Source organism: Gobius niger (assembly GCF_951799975.1).
Source record: "Gobius niger genome assembly, chromosome: 2".
Lineage (NCBI taxonomy): Eukaryota > Metazoa > Chordata > Actinopteri > Gobiiformes > Gobiidae > Gobius > Gobius niger.
In genome coordinates, this window is record NC_136853.1 from 13,831,136 (window position 1) to 13,859,046 (window position 27,911).

Consider the following 27,911-nt stretch of genomic DNA (forward strand, 5'->3'; position numbering starts at 1 on the left):
GCCCGTAAGCCTGTTAGCTTTTCTTCGCGATGCTAAGTGTGAAGTGTGACCATAGACAGGGATAGGCAAGTTTGCGTTGTGGAGGGCCGACTTTAATCATTGCCAAAACACCAAGGGCCGAACCTCACCATTTTATCCTAAAGTAAAGAACTTTTTTTCTGCAAATGCCAATGGTTTACATTAGTGGTTCTCAAGTCATGGCTTTGGGACCCACCATGACCCAAGGGTGACAAGCTGCAACCCAAATAAAACTGTAAATTGCCATATATCGTCTAAAAAAAACAGCCCAATAAATTTAATTTTAACTGATTCCATGCAGTTTACAATGGAAAATGTAATTTCCTACAGGCTCGTGACCCACAGAAAATGGTTCCGCAATCCACTTTCTGGTCCTGACCCACAAGTTGAGAATCATGTGTTGCATTTTATATGAGTAAGCGGGGTGCTCTGTCAGGATTTTTTTTTAAATACTGCTACTATTTCTCACATTTTTAGAAATATTTGCATAAAAATATTTCTCAAAATCATGTTTGGGGGCCAGAGGTTCTGTGTGGAGGGCCGGATTTAGCCCCCGGGCCTGACGTTGCCTACCCCGCCATAGACTGTATGCCACAATCATCCCATTAACACTTGTGTTGCCCCCAGAGGGACAACAAAAAGGACTTATTAAGGTAAACAAGTTACTTAGCTTTTCTTTAATCTGGTCGATAGAGTGACAGCTTAAATCTGATTTACCAATACTCATTGGAAGTATTTTGAAAGTTGACTTTGAGCATAGGGCATCGATGGGGTTTGTTTCTAGATAAGAAACATAAGATGTAATCAGCCCTCTGTGACACGCTCCCGTATACTGACCATAACGCTTGAACGCCACACGGCCAGCCAGGAAAATCCTCTCTTTGTAGATTAGTCTCCAGACACAGTGGTTTCAGCAACAACTTGGGATGGGAAATGGGCGCTGATAAGGAGCCAATCTGACACAGGCCCATGTAAACATCCAGCAGATGGACCCAGTGAAATATGTGCGCTTTCCATTTCAGGAGGTTGAGCTGTTAGTTTATCTGTTTTCTGTTTGTTTCTAGTTTGTTAGCCACACAAAAAGAAGTCATGCGTGGCTCAGCGGATGTTGCATTAGTTTTTTTTTAGCATTTAAGGATGTCACTAAAGAAACTTGAGTAATCCTAGTGAGCGTCGTCCAGGAGCAGTCCCCTCCTCCTCCGCACAGCCTAGCCATACGGTGGTAATGTGTCACCGCTCCAGAGGAAGTGGAAAGTCTGTAAAACAGCGTGAGAGAGAGCAAAAGAGCAGAACGCTTCTCAGAGCAACGCCACAATTACACCACTGCAGTTTATCCATGCCTCTTTATTAACCGGTGCTCATCGGTGCTGCTTCTTGCATGTTATATTCTGGAAGATTTTAGCCGAGAGCGCAAAGTCACTATAGTGCTCTTTGATGACATTCAGTTTGCAATACCTACTGTTAAGAATAAGATAATCATAAAAAGTACTATTGAGGGAATGCACATGAGTTCCTTTCATTCTATTTCAAACAGAAGCTGCGAATTAAAGAATAATTTTGCAGATTTGCACTCGGCCTACGACCTGCCATGCTGTTAAGCTCTGACATCACACAAAGAAGTTACTTTTTACTCCCCCTCGCCCCCCAATTTTTTGAAATATAGATGACGCAAATTGAGTTACATTATATTTCATGTTCATTGCAGCTTGTGTGGTATTTTAGGATATGATTATACTACACTTTTAGAGCAAAGGTTTACTGTCATTTTTATGGCTGAGAGTTGACAGTATGCAGTATAGTTAGAGTCAATAGTATTGTTTATCGCGATACTTTCCTGCCTCAATACATCGGACTTCAAATTTGTTATTGTGACAGGCCTACCGATGGGTTGAGTTTTATTTTAGCCTTTTGAAACCTGCAAATTGCTGCATTATATAGCTCTGTCAAAGCCTTTTTCTGTATCATCAGACTCCTTATCCAAAAAGTGTTTAAGCAATCTTCTTTACTTCTCTCTTTACGCATAAAGTACACCGTCTTTGAACAGATTAAACTCAGAACTTTCCTCCACATTTTCAAAGTTACTAAATCGTCAGTGGACCTGTTCTGAGCAGTTCTGTGCCCATCACGGTGCCGTTGATTTGCTAATATACCTTTGGCTTAAAAAAAACATTGTGTGCTGGATGTCTCTTCATCCCACAAATAGCCACATTTACAGTATCCCTCTCTCTGTCCACTTAATCTATTTATTAATGGCATAATCACATTCATTCTCCGTGTTTTCCCATTCAAAACGGCACAGTGCTGTTAACCTGTGTCTAATTTGAGGTGCACTGATCCGCACAAACACTTGGGCAGATGGCACATTCTGACAGCAGCTGGTGAATGCTTTAGCTCAGATCTGTATGTTTGAAAAGAGGCACGTGCGGAGACGCAGACAGAGGAACACTGTGTGGACTCTGCTAATCATGAGACCGAGCCAGGCAGCAACAGGCCGACAGTAAACAGCCAAAGGTGAGGCTGCCGAGCGCCCCTTCTGCTCTCTGCTGTGGCAACATAACAGAGGCATTAGACGTGTGAGCACCGGGCTCTGGCATCCGTCTGCGAACACCGGGACGGGAGAGGTTTGAACTGGTCTATGGAAGAGGTGAGGATTGTTAGTGAGTTGAGGTTTATTGTTCGTTGGAGAAAGAAAGTGATTTACTTTAGTGTTTACGCTGAATTTCTTTAACGAGCGGGATGAAATGGCCGCAATGTTTGAAGACTAAACATGGTAAAGCCGCGTTCACGTTCTGTGCTTCCCAACAATGTAACTCACGACCTGGAAATCAAAACCTCAATTATTTTTAAGTATAAATGAACGACTTTGTTAACTGTTATCTAATTAATGCTCAAAATCACATTTTTATCTAGTTAATTGTTCTTCTCTTTGTTGTGTTTTTGTATAGTTTTTGTTGTAGCACTTTAAATACCTGTGCATTAAAGGTGCATTACAGACAAAATTGACTTGACTTAAAGCAGTACTAAGTAACTCATGCCCCTATAGAGGCCATAAGCGACACTGCAGGTGTCGCAGCATGTTGCAGTTTTTTACTCATTAATTTTCCGTAAGAGTAAATACTACGCTGGCAGAAAAGACAAAGGGACAGAGGGATATTGTACATCCAATTACACAATGGAGATCTTTTTTTTCACTCAAACTTGGCTGTAAATACTGTTTAAGTGGCACTAGCCCGCAGTTAGCTTTGCCCGTTAGCCTGTTAGCTTCTTCTTCGTGATTCCATGAGTGTGTATTGCACCTCTGACCCGGTGCAGGGAACCCCAATCATCCCATTAAAGGGGCTAGATGCAAGTTTGCCATTTTATATACACTACTGCCACCTTAGGTCATATGTGTAACTGCAGCTTCTATATCAAGCTCGTGCATGACGGCATTTCGGACCCGAAGTAGCAACTTTTTGAGTGACAGTGCAGGATTTTAGAGGCAGTGGTGGTGAATAGGGGGGAGGAAAATACTTTTTAAACTCTGTATAGTCCCTTTAACACTTGTATTACCCCCAGTGAGACTACGGAAAGGATTTGTTGAGGTATACAAGTTACTTAGTACTACTTTAAAGGGTAAAATATCTTGCTTAAAGGTGCAATATGCAACTTTCGCTGCCTGGATGGGTAGCTTGGCGCCTTTGCTTTCCATCCCCGGTGGCTCCAAGACCCATTTTATTTCTGACTGACTCTTACCAGAAATTAAAGTTGCACACTTGAACAATAACAATCATTGACCATCTTGGATACGTCTTAAGGGCAAAAACAAAGGCCTGTTGTTGAGCAGTGCATAAGCATGTCCATGTGTGTTGTCTAAAGACAGGGAGCATTAGGGCCGCCTCATGTTTGTTTGTCTGCTGCAGTCACTTGGCACTCATCTTCTAATTGTCCCTCTGTAATAGAAATCATCTGGCTGTTAACACACTCTAAAAATACCTCAAAGAGAGACCTATTTTCTTCCTCTCAGGATCAGCCTGTCATAGATCTTAGCGCATTAAAAAAACCTCATATTATTTGTCTTCTGCAGTCCAAAGCCATGCGAGAGAGATGGCTGCTCCAGGGAACGGGAGTGGAGGAAGAGGAGGCCCGGAGGAAACAGCTGGAGAAGGATGAAGAGCAGGGGAAGAGGCTGGAGGACGTTATCCAGAGGTATGCTGCTCCCTGGTCCGCGTGCTTTGTCCATTGTTTAGACGCGAGTTTGTTTCTGACGTCTGAGAGAGATGCAGGACACACATGTGGGAAACAACAACTACTAAACATCTGCAATTCATAAGAGGTCGTATACTAAAACTGTTCTTTATGTGTGTAGTTGAGTGCAGTGTGCTGCTGTGCCAGTTCCAAGACAAGTGCCTCAATACACAATGATTGTTTTCCCACTTACACTGTATTTCACAGTAGTAGGAAATTGCAAAGTTTGTTTTCTCAAGGGGGGTTGCGCAGTCTTTACGCGGAGCAGGTTTATTCTAAAAGGTTGCAGGACTGTGGAACTAAATTGTAAGAAAAATAAAATATGGTTGAAGAGGTCACAAAAGATTGAAACAATGAAACAGAAATGGCTGCATGTTACACTGAATAATGGATTGTTCTCATTAAAGGCACACTGCGTAACATTTTGGACTATACTGTTGCCATCAGTACAAAACATGCTCCTAAAGTCCAGCTCAACACAGTAAAGTTTATTTCTGCTGTGGGTAATCAAAGGATGGATTTGGATGAGGACCTAGCCTTTTTAAATCCCAAATTCTGCTGACTTTAGTCGACATCTCCATGGAGACGAGCTGGAGACGTACCCACTCCTAAAGTTGGTAAAGTTACAGTCATGTCTTAAGAGAATCATGGCTTAACAAAGGCTCATGTTCTACATTGAGGTGTTTTTCAATGATGAAAATATCTGTCATAAATCAAATGCTTGTATTGAAATTTTATTTATTGGGTGCAATTCTACATGGTGTGGCTTTAAGCAAGCATAGAAATAGAAACCTGTTTCAGAGCTGGATGAGTAAACCTGGTTGCCATTTTATTTTGCGATTGAAAAATAATTGCACGGTGCACGAAATAACCTCAGAAGTGAACTGCTTAGTAAAAACGTAAATCCTACACTAGATTTTGTTGTATATCACCTAAATAACTGTTGTCCTGGCCAATTTCTTGATGTATTTAATAAAATATATAAGTTCTTTAAAGGCCCTATATCATGCAAAATCGACTTTTTAGAGATTTTAGCCATGTTGTTATGCTATTTCCTTATCAAAAACACCCCCAGAGTGGTTTGTGGCTTCATTCACGCAGCTCTCAGTAATCCTCCTGAATCCTGCTCTCTGAGCAGCTGCGCCTCCATCTCCTGGTGAACGACTGAGTGTTCAGTTGTGTCGTAACAGCGGAACGGAAGTGCTCGACGTCTGTAAAGCAATGTCTTACAGTCTGATTTGAATTTGTAAAACAGCTTTATCATTATTTCTGTTGTAAGAGAGAAACAAAGAGAAAAAAAAAAGGAAAAAATAAATAAAAAAATAAAGGATGTGCCCGAGGTGCTTCCAGGTCAGCTGTGGCCCAAACAAACGCACCCCTGAGCGTCTGAACAGATCAGTCATGTTTGCGCTGCAGCTGTGAAGATGGAGCTCGTTATAACTGGACACACCTGTTCTTTATTCTTACCTAACGATCATGTCACGGAGAAAAAGAAGCGCGTTTGGCTACGAGGACTGAGTCTATTCAACCTTTTTCAAGAAGAGACCACACGAAGTTGTTTTCTCCGGGATTCAGCGACTATCACCAAAATAGTGTTTTTCTGTGACTGTCTCTGATGGATGTTTGGGGAACCTTCGCCAGAATCAAAGTGGATTAACTTTTATAACCAACGCGAGTCCCACAATGTAAACAGCTATGGACCAGAGTGGTGACTCAACCCAAACGCGTGTTAGCTTGTGTGTTAGCATATTAGTTTGTGTGTTAGCCATTTATGAAGCTGTGTTGCAGATGTCAACTCCTTATAACTGCATTGTGAAGTATCTTCACTTATTGCTGTTTATTTATATTATGGTAAAGTTGTATGTGCGGAGAGAGGGGGCGGAGTTAACTGAATCGAAGCGTTGTGTCTTCCGGGTTCGAAAAATACCTCCAGAAAACACTTATATTTATCACAAAAATGAGTGCTCCATAATGGTAGAGGTACAATCATTCATATAAATGCCTACTTAACTTTGGAATGGCTAAAATAGCATGATACAGATCCTTTAAATAGATCATTGGCTGTGTTTTTTTTTCTCAAATGTTCTCCAACAGACAACTATGCAAGTGACGGAGTGGGTCATGAGTTCGATCTGAATTGGGTCATTTTTTTCTTCTTTTTTTCTAAAACTTTCTAGATTTCTATTTATTTCATGTCCCTGCATATGTTATCAGTGCAGAACGTTAACCCAGTTTCAGGATTCTAGCATTGGCCTGCAACTTAACCCAATTTAGATCTGAGCGCACACTGTGGGCAAGTGAAATCAGGGTGTGTCTTCCAGGGGCTGAAGACAGAGCGACGGGGACAGTGCAGTGTTTCAGCGTGTGTTTTCTTTTGTTCCTGCGTCTGGGAGGGGCTTCCTGACTCCCATCATGCCCTGCTCTGATAGTCACTTGTTCCCTGATGAAGGTGATGCATGAGATCACCGGTGCCACAAACAAAGCGCCAGCTCATGATATCACTGGGAGAGTCCGAGCTGTGTGTGTTCTCCTGACGCGTATGATGTCAGCTATTGGTTGTTATACTGTGGTCATATTTTGTATTGATTTTGTTGTACCGTCAAATGAGGTGTTATTGTCTAACATTTGAAAATCGATAAGCTACTGTAGTCGTCTGTTTGATCATTGATCGAGCCCCCTTAGATACTGAAAAAATACAGATTTTTACTCTCTCCTCTACTTTTACATTATGTCTTGTCCGATCCCCGCAGTTAAAATTGACTTCTGTGAAATGATGCGCGGCGGCTGTAAATTGTGTGAAGCGTAGGTTATTTTGCCGTCAGTGAGTCAGGCCTCCTCCTCCTCCTCATCGATCAAAATGTCGCCATGAAAAGGACTCTGTTAGCCTCCGACTATACTGTAGCTTATCGCCCGAGCTGAGAAACGTCAACATCGTATGGTCCCGGAATAACACGAACGCGTCCGGTGTAAACAGGGCCGCGGTGAATGGTCAAAGAGCCGCCATTGTGGGGCAGACGAGACGACACTCGCGATTGTACGAGCGCTCGCTTCACTTCGCAGCAGCTCAATAGACGCACTGTGCCACGGGCTTGTACAGAAAATAAGCGAGGTTTTGCTAAACGTAAACAATCCGAAACCGTAGCGATAAGTGTTTAGAGCTGTATGGTTTGATGAAAGCTCGATCAGATTTCAGCTGCTTCCAAATGAGGTCAAAGCCGAGGTAAAGTCGCAGAGCCGTCCAACGGAGTCTATCTATGAATCTGTTCATGTTCCAAGAGTTCATGAGGATTTATGGCTCTACAAATATTGCCGCAAAGTTTCAAAATCTAGAAGTGGGAACAGAAAGTTGGTTGACCACAGCCTGAGGTCGTAGAGGCGAGGATGTAGGCTCAGTTATTGACTTGAATGGAGCATGGTAGGGCTGTGCAATTAATCAAAATTCAATTACGATTTCAAGGATTACACTAAACGATTATGAAATTAGCATAATCGGGGGAAAAAACATTTGATTTTTTCTTTAATTATTTGATTTTTTAATTTATTATTTTTTATTCAAAAACCCAAACAAAAGCAAACAAACAATACGTAACAATTTCAACAGTTACAATACATTTGACAAAAATATATAGTTGTAGCTTTTGTAAATGTTTGGTTGATGATGAGGATGTTCACCTTTTTAACTTATTATAGAAAAAAACGATTATTCAGGGTGCCCTCCCGCTTGTCCATCCAAAGCGATCTCGCGAACCAAAGCAAACTTGCATTATTTCATGGCGCTGGGATTATGTTCCTTCGCATTTTACGTGCCATGGCTCATGTTTTTGCCTGATATTAAAACAAACAACGCTGTGTGATGATGTCATCAGGCCGCTCTGCTCAGTTTGCTTGCACAGGTGTGAGGGTTGGCCAGCAGTGGGCAGATGTGAACCAGAGACCTCTCCTCAATCGAGGCAAACCTTAAATCATTTTATACTTTTATGACAGTTCAGAAATGAGAAAATATTCAGCATAGTTTTTTGATTACTTCTAACTAAAGACTTTTTATTTTATTTAAGGCAACAATAATCGTTGTTTATTTGTTGTTTTTTCTATGATCGAGCAGCCCTAGAGCATAGTAGCATTCACTTTAAAACAACTTTAAGGCCCTGCACCTAGTTTTTCCCATCTGTTCATATTTTTTTCTCCACAAACAATTACCCGTAAATGCAACACTCGTTCTGCTCTACTAGTGAAAGATGGTTCTCACAGTGTCTACCCTCGACGTGAACTTCTCAGTCTCTTTAGCCAATCTCCGGTGGGTGAATTTTGGTCTCAGTGCACATTGCGTAGGAGAGAAAAGAATGCCCCCAGCCACTTAAAAACTAAACTTGAGAAACATCCCTAGCACATGGTCAACATGAGCAGCAGCCTGATTGAGCATGTCCATTCCTATCGCAAGGTGTGGCAGCTATATTTATACCCATCGGGACACCAGCCCAGATTATCCCATCACCCAGGCAACTGCAGTTTTTTCCATTACTGACAGAGGTGTGAAGTGCGGACAAACATGGACTCTGCGTGTGCAAAATGCCGTAAAACTACAATCATGGCTCCCATAAAAGTCACTTCTTCCATAAACATTTGCTTCCAGACCTAAGGTGCAGACTGACATTTTGCGAGTCTCATTTTTTTTTAGGGCTGTTGGAAGTAATAACAATAGTGAGAGAAAGTGACAAAGACAAGTCAGTGTTGTTTATGGAGTCTTCACACCCCCAGGACACATAAACAAGAGAGGGGCGAGAGGAGAAACAGCTGTATTGGACTACGGAGGTGCTAGGGGGTGGGAGTAGAACTCGGGAAAGGGCCTGATGAATAAGGCTGAACAATGTGGGGCAAATCTCCAAGAATATCAGTTTGCATTTGTGGTGCCGCTAAGAAGGAAGGAAGAAAGAGAAGGACTTTATTTCTATAGCACCTCACAGACATGGTCACAAAGCACTTTACAGTTACATTCTCTCTCTATGGGAGGTGATAAGCTTCGTAGTATGTAGCCATGTTTTTAGTGGTAGATTTAAACCGGAGCACTTGGAGGAAACAATGTTGTTTTTTTGGCAGCCCTCTTAGTTTTCAGTCATTTGGACGGAAATTTAGTCAGTTTTATACTGTATATAAAAAAAAAACAGACAAAATAATGAAATAAGATAAAGTTTCAGGGCCATTGCAGTCAGACCATGGATCTATTAAAAAGTGAGGGGGTTGCACAACATGTGAGTCCCTTTGACTCATGGGCACTTGTCTGTGCGCTCAAGCTCTGATTGTGAACCTCTGACTAACCAATTTCTCACATTTTCATCTCATTCATAAATGTCTTGTCATCTCTTAGTCACCAAAGAGCTGTTTTTAGCTCTATCATCCTGGAAAAAGGTGCGTCTACAAAATGATTGTTATATGTCTTCGCTGACGAAAACAACAGTGGGAGGAAATCAATGGGGAGCTCTTCTCTTTGGTCCTAATGGCGGGAGCTGACACTGCTGTAATACCACTCCCTGGTGGCCACCAGGGAGTGGTATTACAGGGACGACTCCAAAAGACACTTGGTAAACAGGATTCTTATGTAGCTTTGGGCCTTGTTTAAACTGCTTGAAAGCCTGGATCCAAAGTTTTTCTTTTTCTAAAAATTGCTGTGACCCATGAGGCAACGCTGGACTAGGTATCACATTTTTAATCACGTTGTTTTTTTGTTTATTAGCACTAAAAAGAGGAGGCCTATATCTGTGATTGCAGGCTCTGGAGCTCTGTGTAGGCTCGTAGCCGGTCCGCCCGCCCCATTGCCCTTTTAAGGAACAGGCTTTGTAGGAGGAGATTGTGCAGCCATGGTTATTTCACCGACCACTCGGGATCTCTATTATTTAGATCTATTGAGGAGACCTATATAGACATGTGGAGAACATGCACACAGAAAGGCCCCGTCTGACTCGCGATAAACCTGGAACCTTCTGAAGCACGAGTGCTAACCGCTGTGCCATCCAGAGCACCACACCTATTATTGCTACATTATTTCAGAATGTGTTTGTGGAGTTCTCTAAACTACAGTGTTTGGGGGTTTCTGTATAAGACCTCACTGAGGACAAGGACAATTTGTTTTGTATTTGTAAACTTTATTCAGCCCATAACCATATTTCTTCTGCTTTTGACCCATCCTTTAAAGCTACACCGCGAAGAATTTTACCCAATAAATAAAATTCAAATACAAACATTTATATTATTTTTATTTATTGAAAAATACCACATAAATGTACAAACAAACAGGTGCCTGTGCTGTGAGCGGCTCAGCTCTCCTAAGACATGACTGGAACTTTACCGGGAGTGGGTACGTCTCCAGCTCCTCTCCAACCTGTTTAAATCTCAAATTCTGTTAATTTTAGTCGACATCTTCGACTAAAATTAACAGAATTTGAGATTTAAACAGGTTAGGTCCCCATCCAAATCCATTCTTTCATTATCCACTGTAAAAAGAGTATTTTCTGTGTCAAGCTGCACATTAGGAGCATGTTTTGTACTGACGGCTTTAGTAGTCCAAAATGTTACACAGTGTGCCTTTAACTAGTGCCAGCACTTGTAATGGGCTCAAACCTACAAAAGGTCCTGACCATGAGCCTGGCTCTGGAGATGGGGCTCCGACAAAGCGAAAACTTGCCAACTTTACTGAGAACAGCCCCACGGAGACTTTATTATTAATTGATTAATCACAGGAGGAGCAGTTTAGCTAAGTTTAGTTCTTGAGTAAGCACAAGTACTAAACTAAGCAAGCTATGAGTTCTGTTTTTAGAATATCACACATTTGTATCTTTAACCTTCCTGCTTTCTCTCAAATTATAAATAAATCTCAACTGAAAACACATTTCACGAAGACGAAAATGGACTTCAAAGCCAACAGTAATGTCTTTGTATAGCATTCACTCCACTGTTGGCCGTGAACCCTATGCTGGAAATCCCATAAAGTCGAGGCAACACGGAGTACAGTGCGATCTTTGTGCAGGCCAGGAGGAAAAGCGACGACGGGCAGTAGAAACGGCCGTCATTATGTCGTGTTAAGTGACCAAACAAAGCGCATGCAGAGACGAGTGTGGCAGAGGGAGCTTTTGCACGTGTATACCTATCATTACAAGCCGGGGGAAAGTAAACACAAAGCTTCAGAATGGTTCTTTTACAACGTGCCACTGGCCACACAGAACCACTTTGGGAACGCGGCAGCTCCTCTGCATCGAGCTCACTGCAGACATCATTGTAGGGCAGCACTGTGGTTTTCATACAGCGTGTCCTGGGCAGCGACAGAAGAGGAAGAGACATAAGAGAAGGAGTCTGGGAATGCTTGACAATATACAGAGGTTGTTTTTGAGGCAGCGGTTCCCAAAGTGAGGGGTCGCGGGACACGGAACTGTCGCAAGATGATTCTGAGGCGCTATTTTTTTTACATTTCTGACATTGACTTTGACATTTGAGATTGAAAACAGCATATTTTTGTTAAATTAAGCCAAATATCAAAACGCTGTATCCAAACTAAGATGATTAACCTCTTATTAAGCTTTCTTTTTTTTTTCACGTTTCCCGCTTTACCCAAATCTATCTGTTTTCGTGAGTTTTTTCATGTGGCTTTTTTGTTGCTTTTTCATCACTCTTTAGGCATGATTTCGCAGTTTTTTTTATCATGTTATTGTTGCTTGTAAAGGACGTTTTTGTTGCTCTTTTATCACTTTTCTTTGATGCACAATCGTCCTCTTTTTCGTCGCTATTTTGACACTTTTTTTCAAGAAGCTTTTAGATCGGGAGAAAATGTGCTCGGGTCAGGTGGGGGTTAAGAGATTAAACCAGATTTACACCTTGAATTCTTATAAATGTGAACTTTTTACCGGGGATCCTGAGTTGTAGGGTGGGAGTCGTGGCCTGAAAAGTTTGGTAACTTTAAAGCATCATTATCATATTTTTTTTGACATTATTATTCATTGACTGCCAGCCATTTTCAAATCAGAGAGATTTTGACTGTTTTTTCAAGACCCACAGAAAATGTAGGTCTAGGTCTATGTCAACACGAAACCCACCAAAAGAAAGATTAGACTCTCTTCTTTCATCTGAAAAAAAGTTTGTTCGGACCTCTTTCCATTCTTTAGTAATCGTCCGTAGAAATAGGTGAAATCACCCAAAATGCTGTTTTATGACCAAAAAGCTGAGAAAACGAAAGAGTAATGCTGCCACCTAGTGACTCAATAAAAGAGCTTATAGTTATTTTATTGAGTCACTAGGAGGCAGCATTAGGCAGCACAGCTAAAATTTGCTCAAGGCTTTGCTGCAGCTGTTCCCATTGAAAAACCTAATTGACGTCTATAGATGTCATTGGCAGTCAATGAGTAAAGTGCTCAATACTACACACTAAAACTTTGATTAAGGGCTTTCATTTTGATCCATTTTAATTGATAATTGTTTGATAATTGTAGATTCCGTAGAAAACTGCATAATGCATTTCAATAAAGTCAGCATTTCACATTATTGGAGTGGATTTACAAACAACATGAACTCCATCATTTTGACAGCAGAAATGTGTGAAACTGTTTTCTGGAATGACTTACGAGGACACTGGTGACTGAAATGTACAGTGTGATAACAGACTTCAGAATAACATACAACAACCAACATGGAGAATGTTTCCAGAGGAGTGGAATGGTGGAGTCGAAGTTATTGCTTGATTTGTGTCTCAAAAAGGGCTTCAGATTATACCAATCACCTCGTTTCACTAACTGTATCTGTGTCCCTGGGACTTACAAACCTGTTCTTGAATAAACACCGAGTAGTTTGGGACATGAGTCAGACTGCTGTCCGGCCTCTGTCAAAGCAGGTGGAGATTTACTTCGAGTTTACTGAAGACTACACACTTTATATAATGCTTTGCTCCATGGAGTTCACTTCAGGGTAACGCTCTTCAAAGCACAGTAACATGGCTTCCACTTATTGAATGTATGATGGTGAGTATAAACACCACGTACCACCCACTGATGTGCCTGTAATCATCCCCCTGCAGCCTGTCACTGGGACATGGGATGAGTGATTGTGGCAGAGGGGAGTGGTCAGTGGTGCATTGTGGGATTTCGTTGGAGGACAGTTTGTTATTTGTGACAATAGGTGGAGGGACAATGAGCTAGACTTAGATGAGCGTGAAAGTTAACACGATGAAAGACAAAGGAAGATCCATGTGGTCCGGGCCGCACCCACTACGTCTAAATGTACCGAGTGACTCCAACTGAACTAATGCCAAATACTTTGTTTAAAAACTCATTTGATGCATGAAATGATTGAGCGATGAGGCTGTGAACATAATTAAAGATTTGGGGATTGGGTCGCCAATTGTTGCACAGTTTAATGTAGTTCTGATTATTTGCTGAACAGTTTCTGAGTTCTTTTTTTGTTTCTGATGTGATTCTACCATGCTGTACTGCTCATCCCCGTCCCGTTTGATGTGGCTTTCCTCTGCCCGGTAATAGAGCTTCTGTGGGCGGGACACTGACATCACCCTCATTCCAACCCCCACAAACTAAAAGTCGCTCCAGGTAGTGAAAAAAGATAGGTAGTTAATGCGTATGAGGTCACGTACTTTTCTCATTCATCACCATCAAGTGTTTGGAACGCTGCATCATTTACAAAGGAAGGAAAGAAAAGGCATTTGACATTTCCATGAAACACGTCTATTATTGTCGTGTGTGAAACCAGGAGTGTGTCGACTTAATCATAAGTTCACCTCAGATAAGTGCAGTAAAATCACCTTGTAAAATAAACTAAACACATGTGTTCTTTTGATTTCTGTTCACTTTCACTGCTTGTATTCTTTGTGACCACCACAGGGGGGCGCCAAACACGGTGGTAAAATGAATGGAGCGTGGATACAGTAGAGCTGGAAGTGAAAATGATCATTACAACAATTACTAATGATGAAACTGAATTGATTTTGATTTTATTCTTTTAAAAAAATGATTTCCAAGCTTGATCAACTCTCCTACACTGATCTTCACTGCAGTCACAAAGTGTCCGGCTGTAAATCTGGCTGCTTACTGTTTCTGGAAAGAACTCACGCAGCCAACAGGACACACACGTACAATTTGTTTCCTGTGTCCAAATAAGGACATGAATATGGCATGAGTGACCACAATTTGCTAGGGAGTGTATCAGTGCACAAAAATAATCAAATAATGTGTTAGAAATGGTACTTGAGCCGCACACAAAGACGCTGATCTCTTTCAAAATTCTTGATAATAGCCCAATAATGATAATCTCTTGGATTTATAAAGTGCTTTTATGCTTGTCAAGCTTCTCAAAGAGCTTTAGTGACTCATTATTATTCATTCACTTCCAGCACTCAGTGGTGGAAAGCCACTGACTGTAAACATAGCCGCCAATCTCCATCCACCATCAATTACACCCAGGGACACATTAATGTGTTGTGTCGGGAATGAGATTGAACCACCCACCGGCTTCATTCAAGCAAAAAAATAAAGAATGTAAACGTTGTAAAATTGATATTCCAAGTAATAACCAAACAACGGCTTAGGTTACAAATGGAATCTCTATTGAACAATGGTAATAAAGCTGCAGAAAAAAAGGACTTTAATGATCATATTTGCTTTTACATTCAATTCAATCCAATGGACTTACATTTTATTGCTTTATAGATTAAAACGTTAACATTATGTTTACTGATAAATGATGCATTGTAGTTTTGACATTATGGTGTCCAAAAGAAACAATATCCTACTGGTTAAAATAGAAACATCCTTGACTTGCACAATGTTGTGAGATGCCAAGTTTTCAGATTGATTGATCCTTTTTTTTGGTATATTTTTACCTGACAATACTGTGAGGTCATTCAAGGTACATTCATCCATTGTTCCCCTTTCATTTTAAGACACTACTTTGGGGGGACAATTCGAAACACTCCAAACAAGGACACCCCATTGTTTTTGCTTTATAAAGGACAAGTAATGCCATCGCTAAACATTTACAAAACAACTGCGCTGCTGCTTCCCACTGTGGCGAAAGGCTTTCTGAGAATAGTTTGTTTATTTACTATTATTAATGACTCCATCTTGAAATAATGTGGGAAGCCTGCTTGTTTATGGTTGGGCTACGAGGACTCCGTATCTGTTTTAGACGTGCACTGACGCACAAATTCCGACGGCGTCCCCAAGGAGCGCTTTCTGATGTGGGGTCCTGGCAGCCCGTGAGGAAGCAGCGCCGGTCCTCCTCCCAAACGCGCTTCCTACTATTGTTAGTACATCCATCTTGTAAAAAAGTCCAGGAGAGGATCTCGCCATGTTTGCATCTACGCACCTACTTAAGGCAAATGTTAATTAGGAAATGCTATGGGTTGATTAAAACTATTAACTCTAAAAACGCAAAAAAGAAAAAAAAAAGAATAGATCAATTGAAGATTTGGCAGCACTGGGTGAAGTCCCTTTATGTCCCAGCCTTTTATTTTATTATATATCCCTTTCTAATGGTTTACATAAGGGCTAAGGTTTGGTTTGTTTTCGGCACAAACTTAAAGGTGCATTATGCAACTTTTTATGTGAGAAAAATGTGTTGGTTTGTGTCTATTTGACCTTGCAGTGACCCAGCGGCTGTATGAGTGGTCAACATGGCCTTTACTTCACAGAGGTCTATAGGACAGGCCAGGATCAATTGTTTGGAAGGTTTTCACTGCTGACAATTTGCCTGATGAAGGTCTCAGGACAGAAACGTTGACTAAATCTAAACTATTTTTGCAAGGTTGGCAGTGTGCGGGAACTATTATTATTTTTTACTCATTTCAGTGTTATTCAAATTCCATCCATCCATCCATCCATCCATCCATTTTCTTCCACTTGTCCCTTGCCGGGTCGTGGGGGCAGCTGTTGGAGCTGCCCAAATCACATTGCACCGGCCCCTATGGCTCCTCCTGCAGGTGGTGGGTCCACAGAAGGACGGACTCACGATTCTAACTGGGCCTGTTGGTCTCTCATAAGGGGCTTCTGAACCGCTCTTTGTCTGACCCGTCACCTAGGACCTGTTTGCCATGGGAGACCCTACCAGGGGCACGAGGCCCCCGACAACAGAGCTCCAGGATCACTCAGGTGCTCAAACCCCTCCACCACGTTAAGGTGGCGGATCCAGGAGGGGGCTATTCAAATTGTTCAAATGAACTAAAATAAGTATATTGAGAGGATGAGTGACCCAGGTCCACCAGTTGGAGACCCCTGTTGTAGATTACATGATACATGTAAAGCAATACCGTCATTCTCACAAGAAGAGTAATTACTCTGGTGGCGTTTTGGGTTCACAGGCTGGAGTCGGAGATCGGTGCCCTTGAAAGTGAAGAGTCGCAGCTTTCGGCCAAAGAGCAGGTTTTACGTGAACGTCTAAAAGAAACGGAGCGCTCCATCGAGGACTTGCAGAAGGTAAGAAACAAAAGATCACAGCTCATTATAAGGCAATTTTGCCGCACGCAGTTTAACAAGTGCTTTGTTTTGCTTTTTCAGAGTCTGATGAACCAGGACGGGGGTATGAACAACACAAACTTATAGCACAGACCCATAGTATGTGTGAGCATGAACAAACCAATATTATGACCTTCCATGTTGTCCTACAGCTCATCAATAACGCTGGCACTGGTTGTATGGCATCAGATATTGAGTTAGATAGAATAAACCAATAATCTAAAGTTGATTATATGGCTCAAACAACACCGTATGTGCGTGGACATGCGTGTGCGTGTCCGTGTGCGACTTTGGAGTGAATAATAGCCACGCTGAGGCAGGAGAGACACAGGCCAGAGCGGGTGCACCCCCAAACGCCCATCAACCTCTCCCCCTGTGTGACTCCCATAGACTCCAGTGTGCACCCCCTCACTCACTCACACACACACACACACACACACACACACACACACACACACACACACACACAGCGCACACAGCGACACAGTGCAGCTCAGCGAGGCTATTGAAGCCCACAAGGTCATGACGCAGCAGCCCCGGTGCCTGTCTTTATCCCGCTCCATTCAGAGGCAAACCCCATAAGCCCCCACTGCTTTGTCCACGCGCTCACACATAGACACACTCCATACAGTCACATACACAAAGCACACGGACACTACTGCTGCATAAGCACTGCACTGGGGGCTGGTTACCATGGGGCAGAGGCAGAACAGGGGTGGTCCATGTTTTGTATTTGATTTATTTACAGAGTTTATTCATTGTCCAGGAATAAATCAGTACAATAGGAATAATTGATGATTTGTTAAAGGCCATGTACCCTTTTTTTCTCTAGTGGAATACAATTAGCTTTGTCCTTCAGTATATTGTGAAAGCAGATTATTGTAGGGGGGGAAAAGTGTATTTGGTGCATGATATCACAGTGCATTTGTAAATAGTAAACTAGCGGACTGCATGTTGTTTAGCTAGCTCCACTTTGCCCCCTGAAAGTTGTGAAATGTGCCCATGAACTCACCCCTGTAAAAGATCGGGAGGTTAGAAATGCAATAGGAGAAGCACTAATAAGTTTCGGACAGTTCAAACACTTCCTCTTTCATTGTTGACAAAACTAAAGCCTTTATGAATCCGTTAAATAATACACCACAAATTCAAATTCATCTCTAACATGTTATGGCCGAGTTATCATTAAATCTAGCTGTTTGTTGTCAACTAGATTTGTGCCTAAATTGTGAGCGTGCCGTGGGTGGAGTCTGTAGGTATGTTTGTGTAACGGGACGAGCCAGTTGTTCTCTATTGTGTGTGTGTGTGTGTCTGTGATTGTGTGCGCGTGCCAATGTGTGTGTGTCCCTCTAACTTGACTCTGAACATGTGCACTTTCCTCTCGCTCACTAGATGCTACAGGCTGCGTGACGGACCGTGGCCATCCAAGCTCAGAGCAGCCCGTCCGGACCGGCCCGCGAGCTTCTGGGGAGCACGCCTCATCCAGACCTGGTAAGAATCTGGGAGGAGGGGGTAAGGAGGGGACACCCGCGGAGGGGGTGGGGGGCGGCGAGCATAGACACTGTAGGGAAGTTTGGGACCAGAGCCAAGTGGGATTATTACAGGACATGTGCATTTGGGGGGCGCATTAACACCATTGAGGTTCTGTTTAATGGCCACAATTAAGTAAGTGTTAAAGTATCTACTATAATAAGACTGATCTAAGTATGGCAAGTACTGTAATTAGAGATATTGGCACGTTGTGTGTTTTGTTTTGTTTTTTGCGTAATGGGAAGACTTTGAGGCTGGTGATTAAATACAGCCTCTTTTAGCTCTACTAACAACCACCTGTAACAAACAGGATACGTGCCAAAGTAGGTTGGTTACAGTCCCATAAGGAACATTTACCAAACATGTGTTTTCGATTCTTCTTTGTGACTAGGCTTTTTAAATTATTTGAATTAGGCTTTGGGTTTTATCTTCCAAATCCAATGTGAAGTGACATTCATTATGGGAGAGCTTTACTGACAACTGTGTGTAGAGCTATTGCCAGCAACACTAGCCCGCGCCAATAGTGAATGGCTGCCAGGTACCTGATAATGCAGTGAAGTAAGAGGACAGCCGTGGTGCATTATAGTATATATGTCATTTATTACATTTCTTTGTTGCTTTGGTATTTCTATACCTGCAGTTACTTTTTGTATTAAGTTGATCAAATTAAATAACAGGTTTGAGTTAGTGTTTATTCAATATAAACTTTACAAAAGATCAGTGTGTTCTATCCTCACGGTTCACTCCCTCCACTTTTTTCTCCCCAAACCCTCACATCCCTCCCCTCCCTCCCGGACCCTCCCCTGTTTCTAATACCCTCAAACCCTGTGTCACCTATCAACCCCATCCCTGTCCTCTCCTTGTGTCTCCCTGTCCCTTCTAACAGCAATGTTTGCCATGGAGATCAACGTGCAGCGTGACCCGCTCACTGGGGAGCAGCGCGTCCTGTCGGCCAACCGAGTGAGCCCATCGGAGGCAGCGACCCGTGGAGTTAAAGTCTACGACGATGGCAAGAAAGTGGTGTATGAGGTGACCGCCTCAGGGGCTGTGTCCACCAGCACTATGGAGAACGGCTGGAGCTCCACTCAGGTGGAGCAGCTGATCCAGCAGGCTGCTCGCCCAGTGGTCCACAGAGGGGACAGTATGAGGGGGCATGTGACAGTGACTCCTGCTATAGCCAAAGTACCTCCAACTGACGATGATCTGTCACCACCTTCCTGTGCCCCACCTTCAATCCCATCAAGCCCTCCAGCGCAAGTGACCCTACAGAGGGAGCCCCAACTTGGCATGATGCCCCCGACCTCTGCTCCCATCACAACTCAACCAGGTGCACACCCAGGTCAGGAACTGAGCGGCCTGCCCCAGGCATCCTCAGACCATCCTGTCACCATGGTGTTCCTGGGGTACCAGGACGTGGAAGACACCAGTGAGAGTCGCAGACTGTTGGGCTTTGATGGAGCAGTAAAGGCTGAGGTGGTTCTGATTGATGAAGATGATGAGAAGTCTCTAAGAGAGAAGACGGTCACAGATATATCTGCCATAGACGGGACAGCAGCAGATCTAGTATCAGGACGTCCCACCACATCTGAGGCCGCCAGCACAGAACTTTCCTCAGAAGGGCGCGAACCTGACAGCGCCTCATCCCCCAACGCTAACCAGGACGCCTCAGCTCCGCCCCCCGGCCTGACCCCACCTACAGGTACAGACAAGAGGAAGCGCTGCCAGTGCTGTGTCCTCATGTGACTGACTCTTCCCTTCCCCCGCCCCCCTCCTCTATCTGGATGGTACTAACTCAGCCCTGCCTCTGCTGGACCGGCTGTTACACACTCTAGTGTCTGGCCTTTGACTTGCACCTTCATCTTTGTCAACTTGGGTATTATCAGTCTATAATATCTATCATAAATTAATGCAGGGAGCCAGTTGAGAAGTGGTTCTGCTGCCTGATGCACAAACAGCTCGAACCAGGTGAATTGTCTAGGACTTTAAGGGCAATCAGCCACTCTGATTGTTAAACACTTTTTGCTCTAAGGACAATCAAACTCATCACGTTAGGTGTTCTGTAATAAACTGGATCAGATGTCAACATCTGGGAATAATATACTCCCTCTAGAGATACACAATGTTATTGTCTTATTATCTTTAGGACATACTCACCTTCACAGGTGGGTACTGAGAACATTTTTTTTTGGTGGTAGTTTTATCTTTTCAACACAGAGACATCACTTCTTCCTGATGCAGACTGTGGCCACAGCGGAGAGGAGACTTGTTGCCTTGGGTTCTTTATGTGCCTCTTCTTCCATATAGATCTAACTTAGAATAACTAATTATAGTTTGACATTTATTGTAGAGAGTTTTTTTTTTTTTACTTTAGTGATTTAGTTTTTTTTAAGACAACTAGATTGTTTTGATGCTCTCGGAGCCTGAGGTTTGATTCTAGTTGTTAGTAACTTGACTCCACTTCCAATAGCACCTTCTTCTGTTTCTGAAATTGTTTTCTTTTCTTTTTTTTCAATTCCAGCTATTCTTCTGCACTTCCTCCTCTTCTAGTAGTTCTTCACTCAGCAGCCAGAAGTTGCAGAACATCTTCAGTAGCCACTGATCTATAAAGCCAACTGTTCCTGCGCTGAGCACTATAGACACAGGAAGCTGTGGCAGCTTAATAAAAACACATTACCAGCCATAAAAAAAAGAAAATTAACAGCCTGGACACAATGACTTGTGCTTAAATGAGCCTCTGGACAAACACAGTGTCACACTAATGCTCTCACTTTTGAAACTATTGAATAAGATAACGTGCTCTTGAAAAACTAAAGATAAAACACTGCCAGCACTGCAATGATCACAGCCAGGCTTACTTTATAAAGGTGCTCCAATGATGTGACCTGTTGCCATTAAAACCATCTATGACACAGTAGCGTAGCCCACATGCACAGCCAGTGTCACTGAAAAGTGTCAAGCTCAGTGTCCATTATCAAATGTAACACCACTTACTGCTGAACAGTTTGAATTTAAATTAAACTAGGCGGAAGAACAAAACATCTCCTGTGTAAAACCTAATGTTTTGTAGGGCAGTTCCAGCCTAATGTCAAAACTACTAATGCAACGATTGTAAAAAAAAAAAAAAGTGCACAATCTCACTTTTGTTGTGAGCTTTAAATCTTGAGCTGTTGCTGGTCACTGCTGATGCTGCTGCTGTCAGTCAGTCCTGCTGACAGTGTGACTGACTCAAGCCAGGCCAGATGTTTGACCACCTGTATATATAAAATGTACAGTATATAATCTATAACATTTAGATATTATTTAATTTTTCACTAATAAATCTACGAGCATAACTGAGGTTATTATGGGCACATGTCCTTGTGCCACATGACAATGATGTGTGAGTTTATTTGATTCACTAACTCCTTGCTGTGTGTAATCTCACTATTAACCAGTTCAACAGTTTAACCTTCTGCTGACCACTGCACTGACTGTGACCCAGCTGCTACTCTTCAAGACATCTCCAGAAGAATAAATTGCATGGTACCACAATGACTTTAACATGCTTGCTTGACATTTTCCTCACAAAATGCCATCATCTCTTGACAAATATTGTCCAATGTTACATACTGTTTGGTCCTTAGATGTGTTCACAAAAGAAAAAACATAAGAATTTACAATACAACAAAATTTGGCAGGGCAAACAATAGATCTGTTTCCTTTGTCTGTGTCCCATGTAGGCCACACAATATGTTGATGCATGAATTTTGTTTTAAATATTTAGAAGTATAATTTCAGCGTTTTACATTACCCCAAAGTTTATTGCACATTTGTGCAGCGGAGGTAAGAAGCACTTAATGTTTCCAGAGGAGAGCAACTCCAAAAACCTTTAAGTTGTTTTTCATTTTAAGTATTGTGGCTAATCAACATGGTTTGGGCTTTTTTTGTGTAATCTTGTAAAATAAGATTGGCCTACCCCACTGCCAATTCTACAGTACCTCTATTCGTCTGTAGGGGTCTCTGTTCTTCCTGTCTGCCTGCCCTTGTATGGACCGTTATGAGGAGCCATTTTCTACTGTTCACAGTGTCTACCTTTCTATGGGCACAAACTCACTGCACCACAGTCTGTCACTCACTGTCTGTACGCTCTCTCTTTGAAATAAAGCAGACTTTCTCCAGTGTCCCTGCTGTCTCCTGCTTGTTGTTCTTTCCATCTGTCTCTAACGTTCTTTCTCCATTGGCTGCTGACCAAACACATCATGAGCTGTCCGCACTGCACCCTCTCTGTTTTACTACCCACTGACACTAACAATCATGACCATGGATGTGTCATCAAATAGATAGAAACCTGCACTGGAAGCCCCACAAAACAATCCAATAGATTCAGAATATTAATGGCACACAAATCTTTGATTTACAGTCAGCCAATTTGCTGCACCCTAAAACCACTGTAAGTAAGTAATACTGTAAGTTTTGCCCTGCAAACCACACCAATAAAAGAACACTAATGGCTTACATTAAATAGTAATTGTGAGATCAGTCCTATCTTTGTACATCCCTCGACATCATACTGATAAAGCACATTGGTAATGGACAATATGTTAGGAAATACATTAATGATTTTTTTTTTTCTATTTCTAAACAAAGAAACTCATGATAGCACATCCACATCCAATTATTTATAAGCTATATTAGATTAATTTAGAGATGTACTATGTGCCTATCTTATGTTATCCATTTTGTGCCAGATTTGTTGAAAATTCATAACACAAACCTTATTCAGCAAGTTTTGCGTTTTAGAAATCAGGCATTGATAATGCCGTTACAGCTAACAGGCTTAGCTACTATTTTGATTTGCCACGCCTCTCTTCACCTCACTTTGATAATCCCTGTTCAACGAGCCTCACGGACATTTTCATTCAGACTGTTCAACACAAATGACGCTATTAACCAGAGGCACATAGAGGCCACAGAACCAGGAAGGGACAGCCATAGAAAAGAGCAGTTGTGCATTAACTCAATTATGTTTTATCATAGGCTACAGCCCATCACCAGGAGTTACCGTGACAACAGCAAATGGATGTGGGCCTCCCATTTCGACCAGACACCCTCACACTGTCATGGTGAGTCTATGAGGTTTTTGTGTGTGTTTCTGAAAGAAAGCGTGAAGCCAAACCACTATAGGACACAGTGGTTCTCAAACTGTGGTGTATGTATGGGTTTCTTACTCAGGACCACCTGCAATTTTATCATAGGAGATAAAAAGATCATTTAAGTTGTGCTTTAGTAATGTATTTTAATTGGCTGTTTTTCTGGTTGAGACCCAGTTTAGACATAATTTAGGTAGTAGTTGGTGAGGGAAAACGATCTCATACAAATATTGTAGTTGTTTTGTTCTGCTGTGATTTGTGATTCCTGCTGTGATCTTGTGAGCTGGAATTTCCACTGAGGCGGACAATAAATTAATACAATCAAAAGGTAGGAAACTACTGCAATAGAGCCCAACAGTTCTGCCCACTTCCAGTCATCTGATGGGTGCCGGAAATACAAACCCCGTTCATTTTATGCATTGACTTTTAAAAAAAATTAAAGGAACAGGCCACCGTTTTTGCATACTGAGATACGTTCTTACCTGAGCTTAGACAAGTTGATGCGTACCTGTCTGGTCTTTACGCGTGCGCTCAGTCACGCAAAAAGACTGAAGATGTTGCTAGCATTTAGCCTCTCCTCCTCTCCTCTATGGGGTCAAAGGGGGTGAAGTTAGAAGCGACCAAGCTCTTCCACGTTTCCCCTATTTAAATACGGATACTTGAGTAGCGACATGATCCAGGTATAGCTACACGAAATTAAACATGTCGATTTTCTAAGCAGATAAAAAGGAGTACTATATTGTAAGGTGTAACAATACCTTAGGAGCACGTCGATGTCCATGCAGTAAAGTCGAAGTGCTCCTAAAGCACTAGGCAGGCTAAACAGCAATGTGCCAACTGATAGACAAAAAAAAAGATTTATCTAAAACTTTATAAACTGAAAAGTTCATTTCACCAGACTGGAACCACATTGCTGATAAGTCTATGTTGTGCTTTTAAACTGAACATAGACTTATCAGCAAACGATTATTTTATCCATTGATTTTCCATTGAAGTCAATGGATAAAATGAATGGGATTTTTACTTCCGGCACCCACCAAATGACCGGAAGTGGGCGGGGCATTGATTGTAGGAAAGATGCAAATGATTATGAGAGATAAAAAAGCTATATGGTGCATGCCTATCTATGATATTGCTTTTACGTTGCTTGTTATTGAGCTCTCCCACATTGGCTTATTTTTATTTATTTTTTATCAAAATGACCTTTAACAGCTTATATTGCAGGAACATGCATATCATAAATTTGTAGTAAGTCTAACTTTAAAGTTTGTAAGTCTACTTTCAAGTTTAATGCGATATTATCATGCAAGAAGCGTGATTGCTGCCTGCTGCTAAAACATGTCCAGAAATCCCCCTCCCCAAAATGCTAAGCTACGCTACCCCCCAAACGTGAATGGCCGCATGTCGTCCCCTCTTGTCCGGCTCTTGTTGCAGTGAAGCAGAAGGGAGGGTTTGGGGGGGCGCAGCTGCACACACAGATTGTACTGCTCTGTGCAAAAAGGGTAACGTGATCCACCGCGCGCCTTCATTGTGATTGTCTCTGGAACAGGACAGAAAGCACTCCGGGGATCGCGAGAGCCCTGCATAATTCAGCGCGCGTGCCTCCAAAAAAAGGAAGAGAGAGAGACAGCGAGGGAGGGAGAGAGAGAGAGAGAGAGAGAGAGAGAGAGAGAGAGAGAGAGAGAGAGAGAGAGAGAGAGAGAGAGAGAGAGAGACGCACGCCGGTTGGAAAAGCTGGCGCGTAAAAGAGCTCTCTCTCTCAATACCACCCTACAGCTCTACTAGTCGTCCCGTTAGATTTTCGCGGACTGCTTTTTCACGAGACAGGCTTTCGAAGAGGCAAACGCTAGCGGAGAGAAACAAAAGGAGGAAAGGAAAGTAAGTGCCTTCTCCTGGGACGTCTCCACGGGTCAAACTAATCCGTTGTGATAAGAAGCTCTGCGCAGCGGTGGATCACTGATTGCGCACAGGTAAACAGAAGAGCGAAAGTCAAGTCGAAGATGTGAAGTGCGTGCGGCGGCTTTACGTTTAGTTTGGCTACGCGTTTCACTTAAGATGTGTATAGGAGATGCAGTGAAGTGAAAGTGCTGCGTAGCTCAGGGATGTTTTGTGGCGCTACGGTTGTTTGTGGCGTGTGTGCGTGTGTGTGTGATATACACGGGCTGTAATTACACTTATTGGCTTAAAGTGCTGCAGGACACTGGATACAGACAGTCTCCTCCTTCGGGTTTCCACAGGGACTAAGCCAAAAGAGGTCAGTAGATCAGACTGCTGTGATGCTACTACCCCTGCCACAAAATATGTCCTGTTCTCCTTTGGCTGGGATGACCTTAACCTAGTTTTGTGCTAATGTTAATGTGACTTGTATTTTTGCTCACAGCCAGGCACAACATTGATTAAAAGCTTGTTTGTAATTTGTTTTTGCGGGGTTGACCTTGGCCTATAGGCCGCTATTGTGGCGTAAAAGAAGGTTCACTGATTGCTCAATCTATTCCAGACAACTGTATAGAGCCAACTCAGCCAAGTGTTGAAGGCAACAAAAGATGCTGTTATTGTCTTGATTGCATTTTCCAAAGTGACTTTTTTCACTGGGGTGGCCTGAGGGTGGCACTTTGCTTAGCTGGGGTGGCACGTGGGTTGTGTATATTCATTCATTTGTAATATTTTCCGTTGTTTGTAATATTTTAATGGTTTGGAAGCACTACATCACTTTTTGTTTTTAATGTAAAGCTTGAGGAAAACCAGATGAACAATGTCAGGTTGTTTTACAGTGCAGCTGCAAATGTACGACTAATTTAATGAATTTTATGTTATGTGCTGAATAAAAGTAACAAAAAACTTAAAACAATAAGAAAGCAAAAGCAGCATAACAATGTAACAAATGTCACTTCATATTTCTGAGGTAAAGTCTCCTTACTGTACCAACCATCCAAGCTGGGCTATATTGATAATTAGCTTAGATTTTGTCTACTTCATCTTATGTTGTAGTTTAAGTTGCATATACATGTCCCGTCCTCTGTCCGGATGTTTTAATAATGCACTCTGCCAGGCCTCATGCTGTTTCGGAAACAACACGCGCAAAAGATGGACTGGACAAACACCGGACTGGATTAGGCAGACAAAGTATGAAAGAAAAAAACGGACTGGATTTCAGTATAGACTGTCTTATGGACAAACGAAGCGGATTTGTTAAAGATGCTAATTTTAACAATTAGTGATTAGCACTGCGTAACAAAAGACAATCTTCTGACGATCTTTTGGGTGTGGGAGGGGTGAGCTGATGGTGGGCTGGGCACTTTGCCAATTTAATGGCAGAGCAGAGGAACCATTGCCACAAACACCCTTCCTCCCTCGTGCACCTCCTTCTGAGTGGGCAGCACCTGGGGTGGCCCAGTGCAATCTAGGGATGGCCCAGGCCCCCCCGGGTGCCACCTACTAGATACACCACTGTGCGGAGCTCTTGTTCATGTTGGCCAATGTTGGTGTGGAAGGCCACAAATAAAGTGTATTTAGACACATTGTTTCTGATTTAGTTGTTTGTTTACCGACTACGGTTACACAATTAATTGCAACCTGGTTTTGCATTGAATTTAACTTGCAGAAAGTTAAGGTGCACTGCATTTGTTTACATAGAGAAAAGTTTCCTCTGCATTTGACCCATTCCTTGAATGATGCAGGGATACCTTGTATAAGGAGCAGTGGCTGACAGTGACAACACTGCAGTACCCAGAGCTCATGGTAAGAATCACCAGAGCTGCTTGTTTGGGATCAAGTGGGAAACTGAAGCACCTGAAGGAAACCCACACAGACATGAGCCAACATACATAAACAGAAAGGGCGGGAATCAAACTCACAACCTTCCTGTCGTGAGAATGGCTACATTTAGAAAAATTGGCTACAAGTATCAAGGACAGGTCATGCAATAGCCTTTGCAAACAAAATGTTTTTAATCGTCAGGACAACCAAACCTGTAGCAGCTCATTGTTAGGAGTTTGGCTTTGATGAACAACATGGAAACTATTTTTGATATATGGTACCGCTGTGGAAGGCAAGATTTGTTTAAAGCTGAGGTTTGTTTTGAAACATCTAAACATATTTGTAAAGTATTTGTATTTATTTTTTATTTAAAATGAAAGAAATTTAAAAAGCTGAGGTGGCTCGGGCATCTGTTCCGGATGCCTCCTGGTCGCCTCCCGCGGGAGGTGTTCCAGGCATGTCCTAGTGGGACAAGGCCTCGTGGAAGACCCAGGACACGGTGGTGGGACTATGTCTCCGAGCTGGCCTGGTGTCGCCTCGGGGTCCCCCCAGAACAGCTGGAGGAGGTGTGTGTGGATCGGGAAGTTTGGGCATCTCTGCTGAGACTGCTGCCCCCGCGACCCGGCCCCGGATAAAGCGGAAGAAAATGGATGGATGGATGGATGGAAATTTAAAAAACAAAACTAAATTGAGTTAATTATCAAAATTGACCAACATGAAGAAAAGCTCTTCTGCTATTCCAAAGAGTTTTGCTGTT

At 42.5% G+C, this 27,911-nt stretch overlaps 1 protein-coding gene across 3 annotated transcripts in view; it reads left to right on the forward strand.

The window, feature by feature from the left end:
• palm2akap2 (PALM2 and AKAP2 fusion) overlaps nt 1–27,911 on the forward strand; it is an 87,248-nt gene that overhangs the window by 30,587 nt on the left and 28,750 nt on the right. For all 3 annotated transcript variants that reach the window (XM_079582558.1, XM_079582559.1, XM_079582560.1), the window contains 6 exons: nt 4,085–4,206; nt 16,589–16,703; nt 16,785–16,806; nt 18,132–18,230; nt 19,156–19,968; nt 23,286–23,371. In XM_079582558.1, the coding sequence (XP_079438684.1) occupies nt 4,085–4,206; nt 16,589–16,703; nt 16,785–16,806; nt 18,132–18,230; nt 19,156–19,968; nt 23,286–23,371 (1,257 nt within the window). The remainder of the gene's footprint in view (nt 1–4,084; nt 4,207–16,588; nt 16,704–16,784; nt 16,807–18,131; nt 18,231–19,155; nt 19,969–23,285; nt 23,372–27,911) is intronic.